Here is a 6,375-nt window from a genome sequence, read left to right as displayed (position 1 = left end):
TAAATATATAATCAGGACACATGCAATTTTCTCATGGATGGTTCTGGACTGCTGGCCCTACACTCAAGCCCATTAACTTAAGACTTGGCCCATAAATCAACCAAAGCCCAATAAGACTAATTTAGGCCCAATAACACTGTCCCTGGCCCAATGGGCCCAAAAGCCCAATAACAGGCCCAATAACTTTCATGGGCTCCCAAGCCCATAAAAATTTCTGGCCAACTTAAAAATTTAAATAAAAATTATTAAAAGCCCAAAAATAATTAAATTAACCCAAAATAATTTAATGTACCCCAAATAAATTAAATGGTACTAATTAAATTTTTGGGAATTTAATTAGTCCATTTAATTCCTAATTAACTTAAAGACTTAAAAATAAAATACCCGAGCCCAACTAAAATAACCCGGACCCGGACCCACTTGACTTAACCCATATTATTTTAGACCCGACCCGGACCACTTGACCCGACCCGGATCCACCAACACCCAATCACCCGAAACCCTAGCCTTCCTTTTCCCTTGCCACGGCCGCCGCGTGCAGCAGTCCTTTAGGGACTGCTGCCGCCTCGCTCCGGCCGCCCCTGGCCGGAGCGCCGCCGCCCGGACGTAGCCCACGTCCGGGCGGACCGAACCTAGCCTAGCCCCTGTCCCCATGCAGCCTAGCCAAAGAAGCCGTCGCCGCCTTCCACCAAGCCCTAAGCTGCGCAGAAAATCGGGCAGACCTGGCATGGTTCGAACCAGACCAAACCTAGCCCGTTCCAGCCCGCGTCTGGCCCTACCCTTCGACCCTAGGGACCCCAAGGAACCCCTCTAACCGTGGACCAGCAGCCCACCTAGCCATGGACAAGAAAACGTGAGCATGAATCATTAAAATGCCGACCGAGTGCAATAGAGAAGAAAAAATTAAAAAAAAACTTGCTGTCCAAACATGATGACTCTCGGTCCTACACACCCACACACATACATACACTGATATAGGATTTAAAGGGAAGAAAATCATGCCTTTCACCGATTTGTAGAGTTAGAAACGTGTACGACGGGCTTCGGGACGACGGGACGACGACGGGGTGCCTTGGCTTGCTTGGAACCTTCGAAATAAATGGCTATGGAGTCTTGAAGGTTGCTGGGTCGAGGATGAAGATGGAGATGGAATGAAGGTGACGGCTGATGGGGGGGAAGAAAGTGATCGGCTAATAGGGTTGGGTAGATTAGGTTTTATTTTGGCATTAATAAAAATATAGGTTTAGTAATTAAATATAAGAAGGTTTTAAATATTAAAAATATAACTTAAACTCCTAATTAAACTTTAAAAAAAATAAGATAACATAAAATAAATCTCGAAATATTAATTTAGGGGAATTTTAAAAATACTAAAAAGTCAATATTTTGACTAATTTTGGATAAAAATAACCCCTAAAATTAAATAAAATTAAATACTTAAAATTTTGAGATAATAAAACTCAAAATAATATTTTAAGGCTCCAAAAAGGCTCATAAAATAATTTGGCTAAAAAGTTGTCATCTCGTCCGTCCGCGGTCCCGTCTACGCGATTAAAAATAAAAATAATAAAAATCATAAAAATCACTAATTATGGGTTAAATGCTTAAAAATAAATTAAATCATGCATAAATAATTCACATAATTATCTAACCCATAAATCATAAATTTAAATAATTAAATATCCTAATTATGCAGGCGGATTTATGTAATTAAAAATACCGGATGTTACACATGATATGGATATAACTATCGGAAATTGCAAAAGGTTATTTGTGCAAATAGGAAATAACCGACAATAAAGTTACTCAAAGATAAAATTGTTTGACTTAACGTGGAGCAAACTTAAGCATTCGATTAAGCAGTCGTCAGTTTAATTTATTTTATTCAAACTTTTTATAGGGATTCCAAATGTGGAGAAATTTCATGTCTCCGCATAGGCAAGTCATGATATAAAATAATTGTATCACATAAACGTCATTAAAAATAGAGGGGTCAAACAAAAGTAAAAGCATGAAAGTTGCTCAGGCATACAAGATAGAGTGAGTTAAAGGCAGTTCGTCCACACTTTGTGTTGTTACAGGCTCGCTTAAGCGCTCGACATGTAGTTAGCTTAAAACATGTTCATTATGTGGCTGAGGTGGCGGAGCGTTAGGTTCGTTGAGTTGGCTCATCTAATCATATAAAATAAGTAGGTTGAGTTGAAAATTTCTCAACCCACCTAATTAATGGTAGGTCATCCCGCCCCATTAGCCTGTTTTGACATGTCTAATTAAAAAGTGGATATACACACACATATATATACACGATGAAATTAATGAGGGAAAAAAATTGTACTTTTTAAAAAGTTACGTGGATAACGTTGTGTGTTATTATTATTATTACATAGTCCTTTTAATTATTTGTTTTTTCAATTAATATGTGAAATTTGAGATATGAATTTATTATATCTTAACGTACAAATTAGTCATTTTACGTAGCTCTTTTGATTTTTATTTTTATTTTTTCCAAAATTGACACTTTTGTGTCCCTTGATATTTTTTAATTATGAAAATATCTCCCACTTTTATAAATTTAATGTATTCATTGCGTTTTGTTGATTATTTGTTTACAAAAAAGGGTATATTTTTTGTTCCAATTTTTGGGGAAAAAAAACGAAATACCATTTTTTTGTTAAAGAAACGGACTGTACAAACACACAACACCTCCAACTGAGTACTAGTGTATATTATATTCATTACATCACAACTAGTGTACGTGTGTGTGTGTGTTACTATTAATTATACTTATTGGGTAAGAATATAAATTTCATACAACGGAAAACATGTATAATTTATACTAGGTCTTTCCAAGTTGGTTATTTTAAATTACTCTTTCTTAATAATTAATTAAGGAGATTAATAATATACACAGACGTCATTCGCTTATGTACGGCTAACTATTTATGTTAGAAATTAAGGAAGGTGCATTAATGTAAACTAGCTAGCTAGTAGTGTTTGTTGGTTTGCATTCTTTTGCAAATTCCATGTAAAAGTTCTCCTAATAAAGATCACTCACAAAGTTCAAATTTCGGAGAACGAAATTTACTAGGGTGGGCTTCACAACGCTACACAGGCACAACGTATATAGAGCAAGAGAAATGGCCCACAATTATAATTTAAAGAGGTACGTGGCTGGATTTTAAATATTTTCACACACACACACACATTTATATATTTGGCTCCATCATGAACACATGGCCAATCTAACGTCTTCCTAATTCATGCATGCATCGATATGTATTTAGTAAAGGGAATTGAAGGACCACATCTATTTCGTCCCACCTCTTCTTGTTATCTTTATTCCCTTCCTCTATGTATGTTTGACAAGAAGAAAACATATAACGTGCAAATGCATGTTATGTGCCACATTCATCATCACAACTTATTGAAATATCAACGAAATTAGGGGATCCAAGGATTCCAATTGTAATTTTACTTGTTTTAAGTTTTCAACCACCTCGAATAAGATCAGAAACCTAACCGATCGAGCTTAATATATATGGATCAGCTCACATGTTTTTGTTATGTGAACATTAATAAATTAATTCTAGACTAGCTAGCTAAAACTATAGTATACATGAGAATGACATTGGAGGTGCAAATTCTTCGAGATGTCGAAGATATATTTTCAATTATGATAGAAAAGATTATTTCACACTGGTATTTTTCTAAATTTACTTGGGTTGGATTTGGATGGCACGCTCTGAATCGGAGAAATGATTTGAAGAATGAATTTTGCAAGAATACCTATCTCGAGTGAATTTCAAACCCACATAACTTAAATGTAATAGTATTTTTTATGGATTTGAACGACGCATGAGAAAATATTATGGATTTGAATGTAATAGCTAGTATGCATATATATATTTGCATCATGATTTTTGTATCATTAACATATCAAAAAAATTTGAAGCTAGAGGTACTTGAACAAGAAAGAAAAAAGCCAAGAATCATTCGATCTTCTGCACTTTTCACGTGTATTTGGGTTTAAAGAAAGAGATGTTGAAAAAGGTTTGAGCAATTATTCAACCCACATGCACGGGGAGACATCATATCAGCTTTCCCAATCTTAAGCACAAGCACTGAAATTTATAATCTTGGGTATATGCAGAATATCTCTAAATGTTAGGGGGAAATGGAAAAAGTACTGCCTCAACTGGAATTACAATATTAGCATGTAAGAAGCACGAGTGGGATTGTAGAAAGGAACAAGCATCAGAGAATTGCAGTGAAAAAAATTGAGACAAGATAGAAGAAAAAGTGAAATGAAATCCCCACAAAAATAAAATTGGACAGTATCAAAGCTTTTATTGAACGAATAATCTTCTTCTTCTCCAAAGATTTAACAGTTTGATCAGAATACACATGCACAAACTAAACTAGAATAAATTGAGAGTGTGGATAGCTTCAGATATGCTAAAAACAAGAAACGAGAAAGAAATGTAAGTCCCCCCCTAAAATGTAAAGTAACTAGATCAGTGGAAACAGTACGCACTAACACTGGATTCGATAAGCTCGGACGAAAGAATTGATTAGCTTTCTTCTTGGTTATGTCTTATTTTGTTTGATTTGAATCCACTCAAAGCGACCCTCCAATGGCTCGTCCTTCACTACATCGTAGTTGTACCTGCAGCAACAGTGTTTGAATTTGTCACCCTTGTGAGAGAGGGAGAGGGGTGGGGGAGCTAGCTAGGGAGTGGTTTGTTTACTTGTCAATGAATTGTTTCTGCAGATTCTTCTCAGCGTAGGAGAAGAATTCTTCGATATCATCATCAGATGGTATTTTCTCGCCCGTGACAAGGCGGCGAGGATTCGATTCTTTCGGCTTGGCCGTCGACTCCATCTCGCCCGGTTCTACTTGACTCTCGCTCGTGGTTTCGCCCCTGAAAAATAAATAATCAAATTCTCTTGTCGGCTAATTTGAATTTTGAAATGATCCAGAGACGAGTTGAGAAAAATCATTACGTTTATCTTTATCATTATTATTATTTTGAAATTATTTTTACCTCTCTCTTCGATGAAACGTATCGCCATTTGAGGTCGCTAAAAACTGATGCACAGTACCTTCATTCTCCTTCCCCCGTACCTGTAAAAAGAAATTCAAATTATATATATAAAAAAAAACCTAAACAGATTTCGAACGAGAATTATCCGATCGATTTCGCGCTGCGAGATTTCACCTTCGCCAGATCACTCGATGATCCGTTGGTTGAGCAGCAAGACCCCAAAGAACCATCCGAACCCGCGCTCTCGCATGTCGAACTATGTAAATTCACCGGCGTCACATCAGCGAAACGCCGCGTTTTGAGTTGAACCGATGATGACGGTACGTCCACCAAATCTTCTAACGTCGGTTTCCTCTTCTTCCCCAGAGCCACCGTCTCCGCCGCCTTCTCCATGACCATCACATCACTCAATAATCCCCTAGAAATTCGGAAACGAACGATTGCCGATCACAAACGTCCTTGTTTCTACAATTAGCTAGCTAGGCGTAAACTCGATCAATGGGGAAAGCTAATTAACGTGCAATTCCTCTTGATCTTCCTCGATTCTGCAAGTACGAGAATGATGCGCAGGGAGAATTATCTGGTATTTGCAGGGATTTCTGTGCTAGAGAGCATTAGGAGGTGGTGATGATGATGATGGAGATGGTTCTGAAGAGTACAAAGAATTCTGTTGGAGCGGTTCAGATTGGATTCTTTCTTGAATACTCCGTTAATAGTAACGATCCGTTTTCTCCCGTTGCCTGCTCCTCCATCTATCTATCGACACGTGTACATCAATATTTATTTGGGGAATGTCTATGCTGCCCTCCGGGGTAGTGCCCGGAGGGCAATCCAATGGCCCCGAGCCTTGTCACATCACTATGATGTGATGTGCAAAATGGCCCGGGGCCATTGGATCCGGCAGATTGGGCATTGCCCATCTGCCGACTAAGAATTTCTCATTTAATACAAATTTAATATTTTTAAAAAAAATTAAATCACAACGAGTTGAACTCACCACTCTCCCCAATTCAACCAATTGGCGACAATATTTTGATGACCTCGTTATTTTCACTCATAACTATATTAATGAATTAAAAAATATAGACTTCCTTTTAAATAACACAAAAATTCTTATCAAATCGTATCACAGACCAAATTTTAAGAGATTGGTCTCATATCTGATTTACCTATAAAAAATTATCATTTTTATGCTTAAAAATATTAGTTTTCACCTTATGTATGGACCATACCCATTCATCTCACTAGATAGCTACTTTTGGACAAAAATTTGAACTAATTGGGAATCAAAATTCACAATTTATTGCGCCATATTTTCCTAAAATGTAAT

At 36.9% G+C, this 6,375-nt stretch overlaps 1 protein-coding gene across 1 annotated transcript; it reads right to left on the bottom strand.

The window, feature by feature from the left end:
- Nucleotides 1-4,322: 4,322 nt before the first annotated feature.
- Nucleotides 4,323-5,726, bottom strand: LOC140866954 (cyclin-dependent kinase inhibitor 1-like). The gene is made up of 4 exons (XM_073272017.1): nt 5,220-5,726; nt 5,046-5,125; nt 4,749-4,922; nt 4,323-4,666 (listed from the first exon to the last, which is right to left on the bottom strand). Exons 1-4 carry the CDS (start codon nt 5,442-5,444, stop codon nt 4,588-4,590), a joined length of 558 nt encoding a protein of 185 aa, XP_073128118.1. The 5' UTR covers nt 5,445-5,726; the 3' UTR covers nt 4,323-4,587.
- Between the last annotated feature and the right edge of the window lie 649 nt (nt 5,727-6,375).

Source organism: Henckelia pumila, chromosome 4 (genome assembly GCF_033568475.1).
Source record: "Henckelia pumila isolate YLH828 chromosome 4, ASM3356847v2, whole genome shotgun sequence".
NCBI classification, from domain to species: domain Eukaryota; kingdom Viridiplantae; phylum Streptophyta; class Magnoliopsida; order Lamiales; family Gesneriaceae; genus Henckelia; species Henckelia pumila.
Note: the sequence above shows the minus strand (reverse complement) of the source record. Positions and strands in the feature narration are given on the sequence as shown.

Bases quoted from the DNA above. Each gene is read 5' to 3' on its own strand.
- LOC140866954 (XM_073272017.1), bottom strand. From the start codon at position 5,444: ATGGTCATGGAGAAGGCGGCGGAGACGGTGGCTCTGGGGAAGAAGAGG. The intron at 5,126-5,219 runs GTGAAATCTCGC...TTCTTTTTACAG, and splicing joins CATCGAGTGATCTGGCGAAG to GTACGGGGGAAGGAGAATGA. The intron at 4,667-4,748 runs GTAAACAAACCA...CTGTTGCTGCAG, and splicing joins CAGAAACAATTCATTGACAA to GTACAACTACGATGTAGTGA.